The sequence below is a fragment of the Ursus arctos genome, chromosome X, assembly GCF_023065955.2.
Source record: "Ursus arctos isolate Adak ecotype North America chromosome X, UrsArc2.0, whole genome shotgun sequence".
Lineage (NCBI taxonomy): Eukaryota > Metazoa > Chordata > Mammalia > Carnivora > Ursidae > Ursus > Ursus arctos.
Genome location: NC_079873.1, coordinates 94,073,896 through 94,096,742, shown reverse-complemented (window position 1 = coordinate 94,096,742; position 22,847 = coordinate 94,073,896). Strand labels below are relative to the sequence as shown.

The window sequence follows — 22,847 nt, the reverse complement described above, 5'->3', positions numbered from 1 at the left end:
GAGGGTGGGCAATTAAGAGCCCCTGGTGAATTTGTTTTGAGTGTAGGCCAGAAGAAAGTGAGAGAACAAGCCTTTACAGATATCTGGGCCGGGGGTGGGGGTGGCGTAGGGCTTTCCAGGCAGAGGGAAGAGCTAGGTAATTTCTACCCCTGAGCATAGCATGGAGATCATGGGTAACAAACGAAGAACCCTATAAGCCACCTCGATGTTGCTTCCATGGCACAAATCTTTGCTCAGTCAATGAGCCCTTTAGCACAGTCCCCAGATCTAGGCTCAGAAGCCTCCCCAACACAGCATGTATGAATTCGCCACTGCTGCCGTAGCAAATGACCACAAACTTTGTCACTTAACACAAATTTCTCATCTCCCGGTTCTGTAGGCCAGCAGTCTAGATAATAAGTAGCTTTGCTGGATCCTGTTTACAGTGTGACAGAGGTAAAGTCCTGGTGTGAGCAGGGCTGTCTTTCTTTCTGGAGACTTGGGGGATGAATTCACTGCTAAGGTCATGCAGGTTTTTAGCTAAATTCGTTTCTTGTAGTTTGGGGATTGAGGACCTCCTTTCCTGTTGTCTGTCAGCTGGAGGCAGTTTTTGCTTTTAGAAACCTTCTTCTCATGCTTTTTTTTGTTTTTTAAGATTTTTATTTATTTATTTGACAGAGATAGAGACAGCCAGCGAGAGAGGGAACACAAGCAGGGGGAGTGGGAGAGGAAGAAGCAGGCTCATAGTGGAGGAGCCTGATGTGGGGCTCGATCCCAGAACGCCGGGATCGCGCCCAGAGCCGAAGGCAGACGCTTAACCGCTGTGCCACCCAGGCGCCCCTCTTCTCATGCTTTTTGTGCGGCCTTCCTTCCACAACAGCTGGTGGCGTCCCTCTCACAATCTGAATCTCCCCCACTGTTCCTTTTGCCACAAGTCTGTTGCCTGTAGTCAGGTGAAGTTCTCTGCTTTCTATTATAATTCTTTTTTTTTTTTTAAAGATTTTTATTTATTTGAGAGAGAGAGAGTGAAAGAGAAACAGAGAGCATAAGAAGGGGGAGGGTCAGAGGGAGAAGCAGACTCCTCTCTGAGCGGGGAGCCCGATGCAGGACTCAATCCTGAGACTCTGGGATCATGACCTGAGCTGAAGGCAGTCACTTAACCGACTGAGCCACCCAGGCACCCCAAACTCTCTGCTTTTAAGATCCTTGTGTGATTAGATTGGCCCCACCCAGCTAACCCAGGATAATCTCCCTATGTTAAGGTCCATAACCTTAATTATATCTGCCAAGTCCTTTTTTTTTTTTTTTTAAGATTTTATCTATTTATTTGAGAGAGAGCACGAGCTGGAGTGGAGGGGCAAGGGGCAGTGGGAGAGGGACAGGCAATCTCAAGCAGACTCCCTGCTGAGCACAGAGGCCAATACAGGGCTCCATCCCAGGACCCCAAGATCACGACCTGAGCTGAAGTCAGACCCTTAACCAACTGAGCCACCCAGACGCCCCTGCCAAGTCCTTTTTTGGTATATAACGTAACATATTCACAGGATACAGGGATTTGGGCATGGACATCTCTGGTCAACTATTCCATCTACCCCAAGACACTCCAGAGAGTGGCACTAGCAGGCATAGGAAGAGGGGATGAAACTTGTTTGCCTTCCCTGATCCAGATAATGACAGGGAATTCAGGCCTTTCACATCCATACAGCTAGACTTTGGCTCAGCCCATTGCACCTTGTGTGTTAGCTTTCTTTCCTCTTTTTTAAAGATCTTATTTATTTATTTATTTATTTATTTATTTATTTATATGACAGAGAGAGACAGCCAGTGAGAGAGGGAACACAAGCAGGGCGAGTGGGAGAGGAGGAAGCAGGCTTCCAACGAATCAGGGAGCCCGATGCGGGGCTGGATCCCAAGACCCTGGGATCACGCCCTGAGCTGAAGGCAGATGCTTAACGACTGAGCCATGCAGGCGCCCGTGTGTGTTAGTTTTCTATTGCCATGTTAACAAGTTTCTATTTCCATGTTAGCAAATTACCAGAAACGTAGCTGCTTAAACCAACTGAAATTTATTATATCATAGTTTCTTTGTGTCAGGAGTATGGGCATAGCTTTGCTAGGTCCCCTATTCAGGGTCTCACAGCCTGTCATCAAGGTGTCAGTCAGGCCATGTTTTTATCTGGAGTCTTGACTAAGGAAGCATCTACTCCCAAACTCATTTGAGTTGTTGGCAGAATTCATTTCCTTGTGGTTTTAGGACTAACGTCCCTATTTGTTAGCTGCCTATCTGCCAAAGGCCACTCTCAGCTTCTAGAAGCTGCCTGAAATTCCTTGCTGTGGGGCCCTCACCATAGGCAATCTCACATCATTGTAGCTTACTTTCTCAGAGCCAGCGAGGGAAGTTTCTCTCTCCAGTCCGCTAACATATGTAGTCTTTTTTTTTTTTTTAAAGATTTTATTTATTTATTTGACAGAGATAGAGACAGCCAGCGAGAGAGGGAACACAGGCAGGGGGAGTGGGAGAGGAAGAAGCAGGCTCCCAGTGGAGGAGCCTGATGTGGGGCTCGATCCCAGAACTCCGGGATCACGCCCTGAGCCGAAGGCAGACGCTTAATGACTGAGCCACCCAGGCGCCCCGACACTAAATAAAATTTTTGTACCCAAAGTGTGTGAGGACTTCACTTTTCAAAGTGCTTTCATAACTGTTAATTTCACATTGCTTGTTCTGAACATCACACCCATTCAAAGTCAAATGGCTTACAAAACCAAACTGCGTGCACAAGTGTATACACACACACACACACACACACTTCTAATTTTGTTCTCAGACCTGCTTATCCTGGGATACAGCACCCCTGATGTGGGGCTCTGGAAATGTAGACACTTTTCTACTAACCTGAGTAGGTAAATCTTTTGGTGCATAAAAGAAGAATCTTAACATTTTCAATAGAGACAGAACGATGTTTGCTTTAAATTTTATTGCCCCTTGTGTTTGTGACTGAATTGAACCTAGTGATAATTGCCTAACGGAGGAAATTCTCATTATATTTAATCATTTCATGACATGCTTCAGACCTTGTGATAGAGTGCAGGGCTTGCCGCCAGGTGTTGATTGGGATTTAAAAAAAAATCATTTACCATTTTAAATTGCACATCTCAAATATAAGCAATTTTCAATGTTAGCATGAACATGTAACTACTACATTCCACTTTCAGCATCCATGTTTGCTTTGTACCTATTGCTTATCGGAAGGTTTGCTAATTACTTATGTCAGTCAAGTGCCTGCCTTCCGCTCAGGTCTTGATCCGGAGGTCCTGGGATCGAGGCCTGCATGGGGCTCTCTGTTCATGGGGAGTCTGCTTCTCCCTCTCACTCTCCCTCTGTTCTCTCTCTGTGTCTCTCAAATAAATAAATCAGTCTTAAAAAAAAAAAAAGAAGGTTTGCTAATTATTTAGCTGAGGAACACTTGCTAATAAGTATTTTGTTTTACTAGCCACAGTAAATATTAAGCATGAAATAAAAGGTATTTATCATGCTTCCTGTCTATCTCAACCCTGCACGGGAAAAGGTAAGATTAGGTAATGGTTGTACTGGATCTCTTTGGAGAAGTGAGTTTCTCTTTGGTTTTATAGTCCTGATGTTTTTCATTTCTATCCTTCCCTCCAGAAATTTGATGGGTATAATCATGTGAGATGACAGGTACTAGCTATATGCAATATTTCTGCTGGATTTGCTTGGGTTCTCTGTCAAGAGCAAACCCTTAGAAGCTTTTTAGTGATCCTGCCTCTACCTGTTTTAACCAGTATAGTCTACCGACTTCCCCAGGCACAAGAGTAACTTTGTTGGGGTTATAATTTGCAGAACATAAATCTGGTGCTTAACTAAGTCCTCAAATTTATTTAGAAATCCCCTTAAATGTATTACAAGTATTAGCGACATTTTATATAATTTTCTTGAAAATGAATTTTATGATGGGACCGTATACCATGTCTGGAAATACTTATTTTTATATCCTTTCTTTTCCTCATTTATTTTTATTGTCAAATCATTTCAAATACTCAGGAAAGGGGCGCCTGGGTGGCTCAGTTGTTAAGCATCTGCTTCGGCTCAGGGCGTGATCCCAGAGTCCTGGGATCGAGCCCCGCATCAGGGTCCTCAGCTGGGAGCCTGCTTCTTCCTCTCCCACTCCCCCTGCCTGTGTTCCCTCTCTCGCTAGCTGTCTCTCTCTCTGTCAAATGAATAAATAAAATCTTTAAAAAAAATACTCAGGAAAAATGAAGGAATACTAGGATTATGACCCTGGCACATCCTTCACCTATATATATTTTTTTAATTAAATGTCGTATTTGTTTTCTGTCTCTCTGTCTCCTAAACCTTGTGAAAATAAGTTAATTGTCATGACAATTGTAACTCTAAATATTTCCATCAGACATCTCCTTTAAAAAGGAAATGTTCCTTCATAACCACAATGCTATTGCTGCATCTAAAACAATTAATAATGTCATAATAGCATCATACACCTAATCTATATTCAAATTTCCCCAATTGTCCCAAATGTCTTTTATAGCTCTTTTTAGAATAAGTAGGTCATGCATTACATTTATGTTGTATTTAGATATTACATCTCTTCAGGTTCTTTTAATCTATGATACATCTATTTCCCACCTTTCTTATGACATTGGCTTTTTAAAAAGTTGTTTTGGGGCACCTGGGTGGCTCAGATGGTTAGGCGTCTGCCTTTGGCTCAGGTCATGATCGCGGGGTCCTGGGATGGAGTCCCGTGTCGGGCTCCTTGCTCAGTGTGGAGTCTGCTTCTCCCTCTGCCCTCTGCTGCTCCCCCTTCTTGCGCTCTCTTGCTCTCCCTGTCAAATGAATAAATAAATCTTAAAAAAAAAAGTTGTCTTGTAGATTGTCCCACCTCCTGGATTACTCTGTTTTATTATGGTGTCATTAAATTTGTTCCCATATTTCCTGTATTTCCCATCAACTGCAGGGTAGATCTATCAACATAACTGAATCAGTTCAGGTTAAAAATTTTGACAGGAAGGGCTCCTGGGTGGCCCCATTGGTTGAGCGTCTGCCTTAGGCTCAGGTCATGATCCAGGGTCCTGGGATCAAGCCCCACATAGGGCTCCTCGCTCAGCGGGGAGCCTGCTTCTCCCTCTCCCTCTCCCTCTGCTGTTCCCCCTGCATCTGTGCTCTCTCTCTGTGTCAAATAAATAAATAAAATTTTAGAAAAGTTTGTTTTGACAAGACTACTTCATAAATGTTAATGTTGTTTTCCTCCTTTTTAAGCTGGCAGTTTCTTACATTTTTATATTTTTTATTTTTTGAAGATTAGAGACTGTGACAGTCAACAATGCCTAGCTAGAATTTATTAACGATAATGTAATTTTTTCCCAGGGTATCCATTTTTTAAAGAAATTAAGCATAGTTGACACACAATGCTATATTAGTTTCAGGTGTACAACATAGTGATTCCACAATTCTATACATTATGCAGTGCTCACCATGATAAGTGCAGTCACCATCTGAGCTGGTATTCTTTTATTTTTTCATTATTATTTTAAGATTTATTTATTTATGGGTCACCTGGGTGGCTCAGGTGGGCAAGCATCTGCCTTCGGCTCTGGTCGTGATCTCTGGGTCCTGGGACTGAGCCCCGCATCAGGCTTCCTGCTCGGCAGGGAGTCTGCTTCTCCCTCTCCCTCTCCCTCTCCCTCTGCCCCTCCCCACCACTCACTCTCTCTCTCTCTGTCTCTCAAATAAAGGAGGGGCAGAGGGAGAGGGAGAGAGAATCTCAAGCAGACTCTGCACTGAGCACAGAGCCCGATGTGGGGCTGGATCTCACAACCTTGAGATCACGACCTGAGCCAAACCAAGAGTTGGATGCTCAAATGACAGCAAACCAGGCGCTGCTGAGCTGGTATTCTTTTAAAAAGAAATCTTTCTTTTTTATCCCTGGCCCTCTCACCTCTCTCTCTTCTTCCTTCTGACCCTCAGTCTTGTCTTTCCCTTTCTCTCTAATTATGGACTCGTGTGTTTTATAAGCCAGTGGATTATATTTTCATTATTTTTTATTCTTTTTTTAAGACTTTAAATTTTTATTTATTTATTGAGAGAGAGAGTGCAAGTGAGAGAAGGGGCAGAGGGAGAGGGAAAGAGAGTCTCAAGCAAACTGCATGTTCAGCATGGAGTCCAACACCGGGCTCCATCTTACGACCCGGAGATCATGACCTGAGCCAAAATCAAGAGTTGGAGGCTTAACCGACTGAGCCACCCAGGTGCCCCCATTATTTTTGATTCTTTATTTTGATTATTCTCTTTGATGGTCAAGTTGCCTCCCACATTTGCTAATAAAAGTTCCTTTAAACTACACGTGATCCCTTCTGGCGTGGCCTTATTGGTCTTTGAGCATGTACTTGTTTTCTGGAGCAAAGATTTCCTGAGCAGCTCTTTTACTTTTCCTGCTCCAGACCTAAGATCAGCCATTTTACCAAGGAACTCTGATTCCTTAACAAGAAATAGTATCTTGAAACCCAGATCTTGGCAGAAATAAATTATTTTAGAACATGCCAGTACTCATATATATATTTTTTTAATTCTACACCCAACGTGGGGCTCAAGCTCCCAACCTGGAGATCAAGAGTTGTATGCTCTTTGGACTTAGGCAGCCAGGTGCCCCAGGATTCCTGTTTTAAAGGTGTGTGTTGTGAAACCAAATCACACAGTGCCCCCTACAGCACCGCAGTTGTAACAGAATTATTCTTCGTGTACTCAAGCTTTTCGCTTCCCTGGTCATGTATTCTAAATCTATGATTTTGAGTAGTTGAAATAAATAAAATACCTAATCCATGTGGCATGTGGCAGATCTTGAAGGTACTAGATATCATTAATCCTGGTTTTTAAATTATAGTCCGCTTCCATTTTAAAGCTGATACCTGGACAAAATAGCTTAAGATAATCTTATAAGCTTTCTGTATGTAGCTTATTTTGGTAGGAATTATGATTTGGCCCATGTTACATCTCATCCTGGGACAGAGAAGTGAGGACAGGACAACATGTCTTGTTCTTTAAACGTCTTATCTATGTTACTGTAATTATTCCCAGCCTACAGATGACAAAACTGAGTGTTAGGGAGGGTAAGTGATTTGACCGAGTCCCTGTGCCTACAAGTGGCAGAGCTCAACCTTCACCTCATGTCTGCCTGACGTCAAGTCCCTGCTCTAAACTGCCATGCTGCGGTGACACTGGATAAATGAACAGGTGTGTATAGAGCCTCTGCGATATTACATCTTGGGGGACGGGGGCAATATAAGAGAGTTTGAGCCAAGGAGCCCTGCCATGAAGTACTGGAGTCCGGTGTGGGGGATAGCCTACATTTTAGGTAGTATAATAGGAAGCCGGTGTTTTGGCAACTTCAAAGTAATATTCTACAGAAGGAAAGTTCCAGAACCGACTGAGACAGGGGCGCCTGGGAGGCTCAGTCGTTAAGTGTCTGCGTTTGGCACGGGTTGTGATCTCAGGGTCTGGGGATCAGCCCGAGTCCAGCTCCCTGCTCAGTGGGGAGTCCGCTTCTCCCTCTGCCTCTGCCACTGCTCCTGCTTGTGCGCGCTCTCTCTGTCAAATAAATAAATAAAACCTTGAAAAAGAAGAACAGACTGAGGGGACGCCTGGGTGGCACAGCGGTTGGGCATCTGCCTTTGGCTCAGGGCGTGATCCCGGCGTTGTGGGATTGAGCCCCACATCAGGCTCCTCTGCTGGGAGCCTGCTCCTTCCTCTCCCACTCCCCCTGCTTGTGTTCCCTCTCTCACTGGCTGTCTCTCTGTTGAATAAATAAATAAAAACTCTTAAAAAAAAAACAGACTGAGACAATACAAAGAATAGGAAGAGAAATGAACACTTAATAGGGTTATGGTGGGTTTTAAAAAAAGATTTTATTTATTTACTTGTCAGAGAGAGAGAGCACGCGCGTGCGCACAAGCGGGGGGGGGGGGCAGAGGCAGAGGGAGAAGTAGACTCCCCGCTGAGCAGGGAGCCCCATGCGGGACTCGATCCCGGGACCCTGGGATCATCACCTGAGCCAAAGGCGGACACTTCACCAACTGAGCCCCCCAGGCGCCCCAGGCTGCTGGGTGCTATGGTGCTTTGAGAGAATTTATCCTCTCCTAAATTGACTAACATCCCCGACCTGCCACTGTACCCACCGTGCACACCAGGGATCATTTGGGTGACGTTGCCCTCATTATAATCTTTCCTCCTCGAGCCAGAGGAGTTGCTTGGATCGGAGAAGGGCTGTTCTGAATAACTTTCAGGCCAGCTTACTCACAGCAAAGCTGGATTCATTCAGTGCAGTGGAGTGGAGAAGAAACAAAGCTATGCAGAGGAGTCATCAGGAAAGGAGAGAAGGTAGGATTTCAGAGAAAGAAGTTAAAATGCTCTCTTTTTGTCCAGGTGTAAAAAAATGCACCATGTGGTATGATCTTCCTGGTTGTTCTAAGGTACCTATGTTCTTGGCAGCATTTGGGAAGATTATGTTAAAATGGAGTAACCCTGGCTGCTCAAGATATGGAAATCAAATGGTTTTCCCTCGGCTTTGGCGGAATACACAAAGTGTAAACTTGCCGAAGCTTAAAAGCACTGTTTTCTCACTCTTTCCATAAAGAAGGTATAAGAATGTGGTTTATATTTTCACTCGGTCCTGCTGCTTAAGACATTTTTGTACATATTCTGAGATAATATAAATTGAACAAATTATAAGCTTTAGAAATGGAACACAAAGAGAATATTAATTATTGTAACATACTCCAGACTCTAAAAGTCAAATACTCAATATTTATTTCTTCCTTCCAAGTCTTACTTAAGCAGCGGGGGTCTAGGGTTAAACTTACAGTCCCTTCAATCTTCGAGCAACACCACATTTCAAGGTATCGAATCAAAACTTTCTCTGTTGAGGGGGCACCTGGGTGGCTCAGTCAGTGAAGCGTCTGACTTGGGCTCAGGTCATGATCTCCAGGTCCTGGGATCAAGCCCCACATCGGGCTCCCTGCTCAGCTTGGAGTCCGCTTGCCCTTCTCCATCTGCCCTCCCCCACTTGTGCACATGTGAACATGCTCTCTCTCTCTCTCTCAAATAAATAAATAAATAAAACTATCTGTGTTAGAATTTTTTCTAATTTCTAATTAAAAAAAAAACTATCTGTGTTAGAATCCTCTGGGAGTACTCTTTACAACCAGAATGGAGACGCTTTAACGACTGCGCTACCCAGGCGCCCCTACAACCAGAATGGGAAGGTGGAAGTCTTATTAAAATTGTGCTATGAATTGTTTTATTATTTTCTCTCAAGACCACATTCCATTGCCTCCAGATTAATCACATTCCTTCCATTTTTAATTTCTGCCTCATTCTCCTGGAGACATGGTTTTACTCTGGCCGATTAGAAGGAGCAGGACATTTTGAGCTTCCGCTTTCATGGACTTTGTTTTCACAGGTTCACTTATATTGCTACTTTTAATACCAAGCGTGCTTCGTGGGTCACCTGATATATATCAGTAACGGAGCCCATCGATTTTGAGCCGAATATAGCATCTAGATAGATGTGTAGGCTCAGGAGAAGGTCACAGAAGCCCTGTCCCTTTTCCTGAGTGATCCAGTTTTCATTTCAAGGTGACTTTCGTTGGCTACTGCCCTATCACCCAGCTAGTCCTTTATCTGGTCCTACTTTCATTGAGTAAGGACAATTTTAATGAAAACTGTATTGTGCTGAAATGAAAGAAACCTTAACATTTCCCATGCTGAACCAGAATGTTAAAATTTTTTTTAAGATTTATTTATTTATTTGAGAGAGAGAGAGAGAGAAGGGGGGGGAAGCTTGCACTCAGGGGTAGGGGCAGAGGGAGAGGGGGAGAGAGAGACGTTCAAGCAGACTCCCCACTGAGCCTAGAGTCAGATATGGGCTCCATCTCACAACCCTGAGATCATGACCTGAGCCAAATTCAAGAATCAGACGCTTCACTGACTAAGCCACCCAGGCAACCTTGAACCAGAATTTTTTAACACACTGCCCTTTGGGGCTCCTGGGTGGCTCAGTCGGCAAAGCATCTGCCTTCGGCCCAGGTCATGATCCCAGGGTCCTGGGATTGAGCCCCACATCAGGCTCCCTGCTCAGCAGGGAGTTTGCTTCTCCCTCTGCCCCTCTCCCCCACTCGTTCTCACTCTCTCTCTCACAAAAATAAATAAATAAAATCTTTTTAAAAAATAAATAAACTGCCCTTTATAACTCATTCCACCTCTCTTTTCTGGGTTAGTACATACTCAGACATAGCACAATTCATATTTGCATTTAGTTCCAAACCTAACTTTATGTACTCCTTTTTTTTTGTAAGATTTCATTTATTTATTTGTCAGAGAGAGAGAGAGCACAAGCAGAGGGAGCAGCAGGCAGAGGGAGAAGCAGGCTCCCCACTGAGCAGGGAGCCCGAAGCAAGACTCGATCCTACAACCCTGGGATCATGACCTGAGCTGAAGGCAGATGCTTCACCGAGTGAGTCCCCCAGGAGCCTCTAACTTTATGTGCTTCTTAAGGCATTTTGTAATGTTTCATACGAACTGTGCTTATTGCCCTCTTGCCAGACTGGTCTTCCAGAGAGTTATTTTGGCTTCATAGCTAGATCCTTGCTTCTTGGTTTTTATTTCTTTTTAACCTTATGGCTTGCTGAATAGCTTGATGGTGAAGTAAAGAAATTTTTTGCAATAGAGGGCTGAAGAATTCAGCTACCTTAGACTTTTTCCCTAACCGGTCTTAGAAAATTAAGGAACTGATGTATTATTTCAATGGTAAATAAGAATTTTTGGCTGAGTGTACTGCGGTTTCTACATTCTAGCTTCAACTATTCATCTGTAGTTATTCTAGTTTAACTAGTTGCCCAATGCTAGGTAATCTGTACCACTAAATCTAGGACCATAAGAGATAAGAATCAGGATTGTGAGAAATGGTTTTTCAAACAAATTTCCTGGTATCTTTAGCTATCCCTAGTAAACTAGTTACCGAGCTACAATAGCTATTTATAGTGCTAAATAAAGAAATAATGGCAAGAATAAATAAGTAATAGCAAGAATAAATGACCTGATGGATAAATAAATATAAATAAAATAGTAAGAATTGGGGTGCTTGGGTGGTGTAGTCGGTTGAGCAACTGACTCTTGGTTTCTTGTTTTTTTTAAACACTTTATTTATTCACTTATTTGAGAGAGAGAGAGAGAGCGAGAGAGAACATGAGCAGGGTGAAGGGCAGAGGGAGAAGCAGGCTCCCTGCTGAGCAGGGTGCCCGATGTGGGACTTGATCCTGGGACTCCAGGACCATGACCCAAGCCAAAGGCAGACACTTAACCAGCTGAGCCACCCAGGCGCCCCTGACTCTTGGTTTCTGCTCAGTCATGGTCTTGGGGTGGTGAGATCTAGCCCCAGTGGGCTCTCTGCTTGTTGTGGAGTCTGCTTGGGACTCTCCCTCTCTCTGCCCCTCCTGCTCATGCTCTCTCTCTCTCAAATCAATCAATCAATCTTTACAAAAAATAGTCAGAATTAGGGGCACCTGGGCGGCTCAGGCGTTGTCTGCCTTCAGCTCAGATCATGATCCTGGAGTCCTGGGATCGAGGCCCACATTGGGCTCCCTGCTCAGCAGGGATTCTGCTTCTCCCTCTGCCCCTCTCCCTGGCTCGTGTTCTCTCTCTCTCTCAAATAAATAACTCTTTAAAAAAATAAAATAGTAAGAATTAATACATGCTAGTGATACGAATGGTTTTTCAACTTCCTACTTCAATTATTCTTCTCAGCATATCTAGCTACCTCTTAGTAAATAGTTTCTACTATTCTCAATAATACTAACTCAATATTATCAAAAGAAATAGACGTTGGATTTGAGAATAATGTCTTGATTCACTTCCTGGTCCCAAATATTTATTCTGGTTATAAATTTTTACTTAGCTCCATTTAACTAATGACCTAGGTGCCACTAGATGAGCATACTAGTCACTCATTTTTCCACTGGTAATAGGAATTTAAATTTGAATAAAATGTTTTTTAGGTTATTGGCTTCTACCAGTTTTTCTACTTATCTCCACTTATTTCTAGTTAACTAGTTCCTTTGATCACCTGGTTATCTGTAGAGGTAACTCATTATCCCAAAGAGAAATAAGAAGAGGTGAGTAGAACATGTTTTCAACTTGCTGGATTCAACTAATTATTTTAATTATCACAACCGTAGTTTACTCATCCCCCAGGTGTCATGAGTTGTCAAAGTACTAACGCATTATGCCAACAAGAAATATGATTAGAGTTGAGAAGAGTGCTTTTTTTTTTTCTGGCTTACTCTAGTCATTCTAGTTACCTCCAGTTACCCATAGAGAGCTAGTTTTTTGGATGCTACCTCTATAGTCTCGCTTCTAGGCTCTGTAGTTCTGAGGCAGTGTTCCAGCAAAGAATTAGAACAAAGTATTACAAGGCTGTGTTTTTCAGCTCTCGGGCTTCAAATACTTTTTCTAATCATATCCAGTTACCTCTAATTAACTGGTAAAATAAGTACACAAGCTGCCTATAGTACTAACTCATTCTTATACCAAAGGAGAAGAGCTTAGAGTGGTGACTCATGAATGTTCAAGGTCTTATTTTATTTATTTATTTTAATTTTTTTAAGTACACTCTGCCCTCAACGTGGGGCTCCAATGCATGACCCTGAGATCAAGAATCATATGCTCTACCCACTGAACCAGCCGGGTGCCTCCAATTTCTGGTTTTAAATATCCTCTGGTAATTTCCCGTTAACTTTATCACCCACCTAGGTACCACTATAGCTATTTGATCTAGAGTACACATTCTTTTTTTTTTTTTAAGAAGTAGGGATTTAAAATTGTTGTAAAGGATGTGTTTTCTAGCTTCTGCGCTAGTTATCTTTAGTTGTCTCCAGTTTGGTAGTTCCTAGGTACAACTAGTTATATAGAACTAACTGATTATGCTAACGAGAAAGAAGTCAGTTATAACAAGAATGTGTTTTCACTCGTTGGCTTCATTTACATATCTCTCTCCAATTAACTAGTTTCCTGGGTATAAGTACTGATCTGTAGTACTAACTCATGATTCACAGTCTAGATAAGAAGGTAGTGTTGAGAAGAATTCTTATCAAATTCTTGGATTCAACCACTTTTCTTCAGTGTCCTGGTTTTGACTCATTATTCGAATATCATCATTTATCCCGAGGTTACAAAAGATTAAGGTACCACCAGATATATAGGGCACTAACATGTAAATTTAGAGTTGCAAAGAACTTGATTTTTAGCTTCCTGCCTTCAACTAGTTATTCTTATTATCTCTGGTTGTCTCTAATTAAGTATTTACAAAAGTACAATGAGAATCTGCAGAAGTAATTCATTTTTCCAGGAAGAGATGAGAATTTGTAGTTGGTACGGTTGTGTTTTTCATATCCACAGATTTAACTAGTTATTCTTTTCTTTAAAGATTTTGTTTATTTATTTATTAAGAGAGAGAGAGAGCAAGAGCGGGGGGCAGGGGTAGAGAGAGAGAATCCACAAGCAGACTCCCTGCTGATCAGGGAGCCTGATGTGGGGCTCAATCCCGGGACCCTGAGATCATGATCTGAGCTGAAATCAAGAGTCAACTGCTTACCGACTGAGCCACCCAGGCGCCCCTTAACTAATTATTCTTATCTCTAGATAGCCATAGTTTACACGATGTAGTTATATACCACTAATTATTACTAGCAATAACTAATTCTGCCTTTAAAAAAAGATTTGAGAGATAAGATGTATGTGTTTTTCAGCATTTGAGCTTCAGGAAGTTTTCCAGTTATATCTAGTTATCTCTAGTTAAGTTTTATCTACCATTCCATGCCTTCGTGACTTATTTACCATTTACCTACCTTTCCAATATCTTATTTCAAGAAGAAATAAGTTGCACTTCAGAAGAACCTGCTTTTCAGCATCCGGATTTCAGTTACTTTTCTGGTTGTTTCCCCAGTTGTCTTTAAACAGCTACCCAATTACCACTAATTATATTACTATTACACTTCAATGAGAAAAAAATTGAGAAGTATCTGTTTTTCAGCTCCCTGCCTTCACCTCATCATTCAGATAGTATATAATTCTCTACATAAACCAAACACAATAAATCTAGCTGATTATAGTACTACTTCCACATTCTAAAAAGATATGAAAATTTAGAAGTGAGAAGAATGTTTTCTTTCAACACCATCAATATACCAGTGCATCTTGTTACGTCTAGATACCTCTGATAAAATAGGTACCTAGGTATGGTTAATTCCGTATTGGACTAATTCACTAATTCGACAACGGAGAAGAATTTACACGTGAAGATCATTTCTTTTCCATTTCCTGGTCTAACGTCATGATCACCTTATATCTCTGCTTACCTTGTTACTTAGATACCATTAACTATCTCTTGTATTAACTCATTCTTCAAAGGAGATAAGAAGCTAGTGTTGAGAAGAGTGATTTTTCAATTTTCTGGATTTGCCAATTTTCTGAGTCACTTCTAGTTAACTCTAGTAAAGTAATTGCTTAAGCATTACTACTTATCTCCAGTGCTAATATTTTATTCCAACAGGAAATACGAATTTGGGTTCAGAAGATGATGTTTTTTTCTGGCTTGATGACTTTGAGTAGGTTATACGAATGAGCCAAAAATAACCTCAGTCTATTGACCCCGAGGTTGTCTTATTTCTTTACCTCAGGCTGAGACCCATTACCCTGAAAGCCTGCTGGAGCCAAACTCAAATTTTTATACATCCAATTGCTTTAAAAGTATCTGAAATAACCATGACCACATATATTTTTAAATAAACTCTACACCCAACGTGGGACTCAAACTCACTACCCTCATATCAAGAGTCGCTCGCTCTACTCACTAAGCCAACCAGGCACCCCCCCCATAACCACATTTTTAGCCATTTATAGCCCGGCTGCTTTACATACTCCATGAAATTGAGCCTAACATACAGATAAAATAAACCCTGGGCCATAAAGACCACAAGCCACTGCTGCCCTTTGGTGATTTTGACCCAGGCGCTCTCCAACATGCTGCTAAATAACATCGCCTAGACTCGCGAGGCCCTCTCGGCCGATTCCCTTCTCTCCCAGGAGTTAACTTGCCTTCCCCCCCACAGCCCCCTTCCAAATGGTGGCAACCACAAGCCTTAGCCTCCAGACACAAGCCCTGACCTCCCACAAAACTGTCAAAGCCTCACCCAAATAAATCTTGTGTATCCTACTGCCATCTTGTGGTCATAAAGTTTTCTTTCGCCGCCCCAGAAATCTGAATATTCACAACTCATTTCTTCTGGTTTACCTAGAATCCCACTGGATGCTACACAATTAACTCATTTTTATTGTTTTTCAAGTTTATTATTATTTTTTTTTTTAGAAATCTCTACAGCCAACATGGGGCTCAAACTCACGACCCTGAGATCAAGAGTCCCATGCTCTTCCGACTGAGCCAGCCAGGTGCCCCCAATTAACTCATTTTTAGAACAAGGAATTAAAAAAAAAAGAATTTAGACATGAGGGGCACCTGGCTGGCTCAGTTGGTGGAGCTTCGGACTCTTGATCCTGGGGTCGTGAGTTCAAGCCCCACCTTGGGTGTGGAGCCTACTTTAAAAAAAGAATTTAGACATGAAATGATTGTGGTTTTTAGACAGGAAATGATTGTAGCTTGGACCAGTTATTCTAGTTACCACTAGTTATCTATTGTTAACTAATCATCTAGGTCCCCCTACATATCTATGGTACTAACTCGTTATTCCAAAAGAAAATAAGAGTTTACATTTGAGAAGAATGGCTTTTTTAGCTTCCTGACAGCGAGCATTACTAGCTATTTCCAGATATCTCCTGTAAACTAGTTACCTATGAACCACTATTCATTTCAGATTTATGAGTTCTTTCAACATGAAATATAAAGTTAGAAAAACAAGAAATACAGGGGCGTCTGGGTGGCTCAGTCGTTAAGCGTCTGCCATCGGCTCAGGGTGTGGTCCCGGAGTCCTGGGATCGAGCCCCGCATCGGGCTCCCTGCTCCACTGGGAGCCTGCTTGTTCCTCTCCCAGTCCCCCTGCCTGTGTTCCTTCTCTCACTGGCTGTCTCTCTCTCTGTCAAATAAATAAATAAAATCTTAAAAAAAAGAAAAGAAAAGAAAAACAAGAAACACAAAGCTAGAGTAAGAAGGAAATAGTTTCCAATTCAAGGCTTCAACTCCTTCTACTAATATTCTTTAGGTAGTTAGTTACCTAGGTACCATCATGCATCTGCGCTATTGACTCATTAATCCACCACGAGAAAAAAAGGAATTTGAAGTCTACAAGAACCGACATTTAAGCTCCTAATTTCAACTATTTATTCTAGATATCTCTCCAATATCCACAGTACAGAATCATTATTCCAACAAGATTTAAGACTAATAGGGGTTCCTGGGTGGCTCAGTCGGTTAAGCGTCTGCCTTCAGCTCAGGTCATGATCCCAGGGTCCTGGGACTGAGCCCTGCATCAGGCTCCCCGGTCAGCGGGGAGTCTGCTTCTCCCTCTCCCTCTGCCCCTTCCCTGGCTTGTGCACTTTCTCTCTCAAATAAATAAATAAATAAATAAATAAATAAATAAAATGTTTTTTAAAAGAAATAAGACTATTATTATTTTGTCATAAAATACAGATAAAGCAAATTTACCATCTTAACCATTTTTTTAAAAGATTTTTTATTTATTTATTCGACAGAGATAGAGACAGCCAGCGAGAGAGGGAACACAAGCAGGGGGAGTGGGAGAGGAAGAAACAGGCTCATAGTGGAAGAGCCTGATGTGGGGATCGATCCCACAACGCCGGGATCACGCCCTGAGCTGAAGGCAGACGTTTAACTGCTGTGCCACCCAGGCGCCCCCATCTTAACCATTTTTATGGGTGCAGTTTGGCGACATGAAGTGCATTCACATTGTTGTCCAACCATCACCACCATCCATCTCCAGAACTTTTTCATCTTCCCAAACTGAGACTCCATACCCATTAAACAATAGCTCCCCAGTACCACTTCTCCCAGACCCTGGGAAACTACCGTTCTATTTTCTCTTTCTTTCTTTCTTTTGAAGATTTTAAGTAATCTCTACATCCAACATGGGGCTTGAACTCACAACCCCAAGATCAAGAGTTCCATGCCCCACCGACTGAACCAACAGGTGCCCTTACCATTCTACTTTCCCTTTCTTCCTTCCTTCCTTCCTTCCTTCCTTCCTTCCTTCCTTCCTTCCTTTTTAAAGATTTTATTTATTTGAAGAGTGAGAGAGAGAGCGAGCACAAGCAAGTGGGGGGGCAGAGGGAGAAGCAAACTCCCCACTGAGCAAGGAGCCCGATGCGGGGCTTGATCCCGGGACTCTGGGGTCATGACCCGAGACGAAGGCAGACGCCCAACCGACTGAGCCACCCAGGCGCCCCTAATTTCTGTTTCTACAAATTGAACTACTCCAGGTATCACAGATAAATGGAATCATTCAATATTTGTCTTTTCGTGTCTGGTTTATTTCACTTAGCTTGATTCCTTCAAGGTTCATCCATGTTGTAGCATGTGTCAGAATTTCATTCCTTTTTAAGGCTGAATAATATTTTATTGTATGTATATACCACATTTTATTTACCCATTCATCCATCAGCGGACATTTGGGTTGTTTCCATCTTTCAGCTATTGTGAATAATGCTGCTCTGAACAGGTGTATACAGATATCTGTTCAAGTCCCTGCTCTCAGTTCTTTGGGTTGTATACCCAGAAGTGGAATTGCTGGATCATATGGTAATTCTGACTAAGTGTTTGAGGAACTGCCATACCATTTTCCACAGTGACTACACCATTTACATCCCCACCAGTAATGCACAGGGTTCCAACTTCTCCACATCCTTACCAACACCTCTTATTTTCTATTTTGTGGATAATAGTCATCCTCCTGGGTGTGAAACAGTATCTCGTTGTGGTTTTTATTTTTTTTAAGATTTTATTTATTTATTTGACAGAGAGAGAGAGACAGCCAGCGAGAGAGGGAACACAAGCAGGGGGAGTGGGAGAGGGAGAAGCAGGCTCCCAGCGGAGCGGGGAGCTGGATGAGGAGCTCGATCCCAGGACCCCGGTACCATGCCCTGAGCTGAAGGCAGACGCTTAACGACTGAGCCACCCAGGTGCCCCTCATTGTGGTTCTGATTAAGACTAATACGTAAGAAAAATATGTTTTTAGCCTTTTGGCTTCAAATATTTATTCTGCTTTTATATGGTTAATTCTATTTAAATCTCTCCGTGTAACTGTCATTATCTACATTATTCACTGGATATTTAAAAAAATAAGAATTGTGGGGTACCTGGGTGGCTCAGTCGTTAGGCGTCTGCCTTCGGCTCTGGTCATGATCCCAGGGCCCCGGGCTCGAGTCCCACATTGGGCTCCTTGCTTGGCAGGGAGCCTGCTTCTCCCTCTGCCTCTGCCTGCCACTCCCTCTGCTCTCTCTCATTCTCTCTTTCTGACAAATAAATAAATGAAATCTTTTTTTAAAAAGTAAAAAGAAATCATAGGGACACAGTTAAAAACATGACTTTTATCATTCTCGAAATTCTATGAATTCTTCACCCATCCTTGAGAAACGGGTAAAATTGAAAACCATCAAAATAATTGGACTTCTTAAAAATTGGATTGTATGAATGGAAGGTGTTTATAAGAAGTGATGACTCTGGAGCTTACCATCCCAAAGGACAGCACTGAATAGTTAATCTGTTCCTTGAGGGACTAGGATGCTGATGTCTTTCGGATACGGATCATGACGTGATTGCTGATCTTTCACCAGAGTATAAGTTAGCTTTTCCTCGCACCAGGTCCAGCAAGTTATTGGGCACTGGGTATATACATATATTTTTTTTCCTAACTGTAGTCAGAGGGAAGTAGCAGGGTGCACACCGGCTGTCATTTAGCGGTATTGGACACTATGCAAAACATCACTTTAAGGGAGAAACAGAGCCCTCAATCTGCCCTGGCTCTTCTTTATTTGATATTTATCAGTGGAGAGCTAGAGCTCTGGAAGACAGTTCTAGACAAAGGGAGATGGAGGAAGACGAAGAGGAGGAGGAGAAACAGGAGAAAGTGGAGGAGAATAAAAAAGTGGGAACATGGGGCACCTGGGTGGCTCAGTCCGTTAAGTATCTGCCTTTGGCTCAGGTGATGATCCTAGGGTCCTGGGATCGAGCACAGCACCGCCTGGGGCTCCCTGCTCTGCTGGGAGGCTGCTTCTTCCTCTCCCACTCCCCCTGCTTGTGTTCGCTCTCTCGCTGGCTGTCTCTCTCTGTCAAATAAATAAATAAAATCTTAAAAAAAAAAAAAAAGTGGGAACTAACCCAAGTCCCCAGCACCTGCCCAGCCCAGAAACACGTGCGCTTTTGCAGAGGACCTGCAGCGGGGGCGCGGAAGCGGAGCTCAGCAGGCAGAGGGTGTAAGCCCCACAGTCGCGTCCAGCACGTGCAGCGCAAGCATTCTTGGATGCTCAAAACAGTGGACAGGTTTCTCCATTTCTACTCTTGATGTGAATTCCTTAATACAAATCTGGGGTATTTGTTCCTATCGCAAGAGGGAGGTTTGGGTTTCTTAGAGCGTGCATCCGAGCACCCACAGTGCTCTGTAAAACCCAACCTCAAGCTGCCGCTCCGGAGCGCCCAGGAGAGCTTGATGGGCTCCACTTTCCGCGCGTATGGCAAAAACCCAGAGCAAGCAGCCCTCTAGCTAATCGTTTCGTCCGGTCACTAGCCCGGTTCGTGGACTCTGGGTGCGAACGGAACCCAACCAGAGTCCCATCCATTGGTCACTGACTTGCCGGAGGGGAGAGTCGTGCTCAGAGCCCACACGGCGACGGGGATACCGTCGCTTCAGTGCTGGGGCTGCCACGAAGCCCCCCCGCAACTTCTCCAGCCCTACCTCTGCGTCCCTCGCCCTGGAGGAGCTTAGGGCGAGAACCCTGCACCGACCCGCGTGCAGCGAGGGCAGGCGGCGAGACGTTCTCCCAACGCGTCTCCCAGGGCTCGGGAGAGCTGTGGGAAGTTTCCTTCCCCACCCCTTCCCCGCCCCCGGCTGGCTGGCACCACCCACCACCCCCCACGCCAAGGCAGTGCCCCGCGGGAGTCGGGAGTTGTCGCCCCCCCCCCCCGCGCGCGCCCCCTGGCGGTAGCACCCTTCCGGCAAACGCTCCGCCTACTTCGTGGCCACGCCCCGGCCTCGTGCTCGCCCCGACAAGTCCCGCCCACCACACACCTGGCCGTTGGAAGTAACGGGGATCGACGGCGTCTAAGAGCGCGCGGACGTTGAAGCTGAGGTAGAGGCGTAGTAAACCGCACCCCGCACAGAGACAGGCCCGGACCCCGGAGTCTCCGCGGGCCGCCGCGCGAGTCTGTGGAGGCGTTCTGGACATGGAGCCTCCGCCCGAGAGCAGCCAAGAGGGCACCGCTTGCCGCAGCCTGGAAGTCGATGAACTTGGAGGAGAACCGTTGGGTGAGTGCGCGAACCGGGACGCGGGTTTGGCGAAGTCTACGAAACGGCCTTTCCCCGGGGGAGGCGAGTGGACGGGACGCCGCAGTGGCGCGGCAGATGTCGCCGCTCTCAGGTCGCCGTCCCACGCGCCCTGGGCTCCAGCGCCCTGATCTCTCTTTTCTTTTCCAGATACGAAGCCTGCGGTGGTCTCCGTAACGGGAGGAGACGTCGAGAAGGAGCTCTGGCCCGAACCTGAGCAGGAAGCCGCGACAGGAGAAGAAAGCCACGGTGGCGCGGGAGCAGCGGGCCCCGTGGACGACGAGAACCACACGGGCGGCGGCTGCGGGCAAGAGCCCCCGCAGCAGCAGCAGCAGGACGAGGCCCAGGCGGCCGCCGAGGGGCCGCAGCCCCAGGAGCGGCAGCAACGCCTCCACCGCAGCGCGTTCCCCCGGCTAGAACTGAAGGAGCTGGAGAGCGTTTTCCAACGCACTCAATACCCCTACGTGTTCGGGCGGTGAGTGGCTTGCTCTGGCGCCCCCCCCCCCCATCTCTAGGACCCTCGGGGACGCCCTGGGCTCTCTCCCAGGTCTCTCTCCCCGCCTCCAAAGCCAAAGCTACCTAGGGGGCCTCGAGCTCTTTCCAAGGTGGGGACGATGCCCCCGTGGGCATCAAGGTAAATATTTTCATGCAGTATATAAACGAATCGTCAGGAAACTCTCGGGTCGGGCTCCTGTTTTTGTAAATAACATTCTATTGGATCACGATCGCGATCAGGATCAGGAGTGACATCAGGGTGCAAAATGAGGCGCGGTTGTGCGAGTGAAGGGGTGGATCTTGCCTTTATTTAACATTTTGATAATTTGGTGGTCCCGGAATTTTTTGTGCATTAGTCTTGACTTTTAAATACTACATTAAAATTGTTAATCTTGAATTCTGAAGTTTTTCAAGGTACCCTTAAATTGTGTACACAAAGGAAGATTGTCCCTAAAGCAAGCCCAGACTTGGGTATTAAAGAAATGTGTGCTGGGGAGTTGGGGGGAAATATAAATTTAAAAACAAGCATGAAATGTACATTGTATATCTCATTTCATCCACAACTCCAGATACTAAATATTTGCAATTTTCTTCCCTCAGAAAGAAGCTTTCCATACCCATAGATGTGATGGAAGTCCGTAAACCTGAAAAAAGCGATTCGGCTGGGCAGCCATTCTAAAACCTGCTTCAGGAGTTAAAAGCTTTTGTTCTAGACATTCTCAAGTTGTTTTGGTTGCCTTTTCCATGTTTGGGTAGTAAGTTTTGAATTTTAGGGCTTTGGTGAGTGGAAAATGGGATAAGTAAATCCCACTTTATGGAAGTTGCCCATTACCGTTAAAGGAAAACAATAAAATAAAAGAGAATTAAACTGCTTGTCTTGTTTCCTGCACAAAATTAAATATAAATAAAGTTCAGCTCTTTCTAACGAGTATCATTCAGGGAGCAATTCTGGGTGGAGTCATGTTGGGGCTGGGTCAAATCTGGGAAGTATACACATTAACACAAGAAGACCTAGGCTAAGAGAGGATTAGACTATATTGTTATTTTTAATTTTTATTTTTTTAAAGATTTTATTCATTTGAGAGAGAGAGCAGGGGGAGGGGCAGAGGGAAAGGGAGAAGCAGACTTCCCACTGAGTGCCAGAGCCTGATGGGGGGCGGGGGCTTGATCACAGGATGCTGAGATCATGACCAGAGCTGAAGTCCCATGCCACCCGGGTGCCCCTGTACTGTTATTTTAAATATTTAAAACCAGGCATAAGTTCTTAGCTAAATCCACAAAAAAAGTGGATTTATAAATATTCAGGCCTTGGGGTAAGGGAATTATTCCCACACAGAGAACACACTATATGAGTAATGTCTGTTCATTTACACCGAGACTGATGCAGGGAGATAGCTTTTATTTCTTGTTTTTTAAAAGAATTAATTTTTAAAAGATTTTATTTATTCTTTTGAGAGAGAGAGAAAGCACAAGAGCGGGGAAGGTCAGAGGGAGAACCAGACTCCTCGCTGAGCGGGGAGCCCAAATCGGGGCTTGATCCAGGAATCCTGGGACCCTAGGATCATGACCCGAGCTGACGGTAGATGCCCAACCAACCAAGCCACCCAGGTGCCCCATAAAGACTTTATTTATTTGAGAGAGCGCATGAACAGGGGGAGGGGTAGACGGGGGAGAGTGAGAGAGAATCTCAAGCAGAATCCCCACTGAGTTGGGAGCCCAACACCAGCTCCATCTCACAACCCTGAGATCATGACCAAGATTCAACCAATAGACTCAACTGACTG

The 22,847-nt window shown here is 44.2% G+C and overlaps 2 protein-coding genes and 1 long non-coding RNA gene across 5 annotated transcripts in view; 2 read left to right on the top strand and 1 right to left on the bottom strand.

Moving 5' to 3' along the window:
- The window catches only part of LOC125281835 (uncharacterized), a 358,739-nt gene that overhangs the window by 234,223 nt on the left and 101,669 nt on the right, over positions 1-22,847 (bottom strand). The window lies entirely within an intron of this gene.
- LOC125281168 (NF-kappa-B-activating protein-like) overlaps positions 1-22,847 on the top strand; it is a 111,261-nt gene that overhangs the window by 65,120 nt on the left and 23,294 nt on the right. The window lies entirely within an intron of this gene.
- Positions 20,245-21,930, top strand: LOC125281828 (rhox homeobox family member 1-like). Its single transcript, XM_048215759.2, has 3 exons — positions 20,245-20,550; positions 20,719-21,043; positions 21,664-21,930. The coding sequence occupies exons 1-3, from the start codon at positions 20,469-20,471 to the stop codon at positions 21,740-21,742; spliced, it is 486 nt and encodes a 161-aa protein (XP_048071716.1). The 5' UTR covers positions 20,245-20,468; the 3' UTR covers positions 21,743-21,930.